Source organism: Geospiza fortis, unplaced genomic scaffold (genome assembly GCF_000277835.1).
Source record: "Geospiza fortis unplaced genomic scaffold, GeoFor_1.0 C12970398, whole genome shotgun sequence".
Taxonomy (NCBI): domain Eukaryota; kingdom Metazoa; phylum Chordata; class Aves; order Passeriformes; family Thraupidae; genus Geospiza; species Geospiza fortis.
This window is the reverse complement of record NW_005073455.1, coordinates 1-355: the sequence shown is the minus strand read 5'-3', so window position 1 is coordinate 355 and position 355 is coordinate 1. Positions and strand designations below refer to the sequence as shown.

At 67.3% G+C, this 355-nt stretch overlaps 1 protein-coding gene across 1 annotated transcript; it reads left to right on the top strand.

Annotated features, from left to right (window-relative positions):
- Positions 1-4: 4 nt before the first annotated feature.
- LOC106632214 (leucine-rich repeat-containing protein 14-like) lies at positions 5-352 on the top strand (the record flags this gene model as incomplete). The annotated part of the gene is made up of 1 exon (XM_014311726.1): positions 5-352. A coding segment is annotated over one exon (348 nt), but the record flags the coding sequence as incomplete, so codon positions are not given.
- Between the last annotated feature and the right edge of the window lie 3 nt (positions 353-355).

The following is a 355-nucleotide window of genomic DNA, read 5'->3' as shown; positions in this document are numbered from 1 at the left end:
CGCCGACCTCGCCTTCCTCTCCCAAAGCTTCCACGCTCCGGCCCTCAAGCGCTTGGATCTGAGCGGCCACGACTTCTCCCAGGGCCTCCTGGAGCCTCTGCGGCTGCTCCTGGAGGAAACCTCGGCCTCGCTGCTGCACCTGGATCTCATGGAATGCCGCATGGCCGACTCCCACCTGGACGCGCTGCTGCCGACGCTGCGCCGCTGCTCCCGCCTGCGCTTCCTGGGACTCTACGGCAATTCCCTGTCCACGGCCGCGCTCAAGGATCTGCTCCAGAAAACCCTGGAGCTGCCCGACCTCCACCTGGTCGTGTACCCCTTCCCCGTGGATTGCTACAAGCCGGAGCCGCCGCCG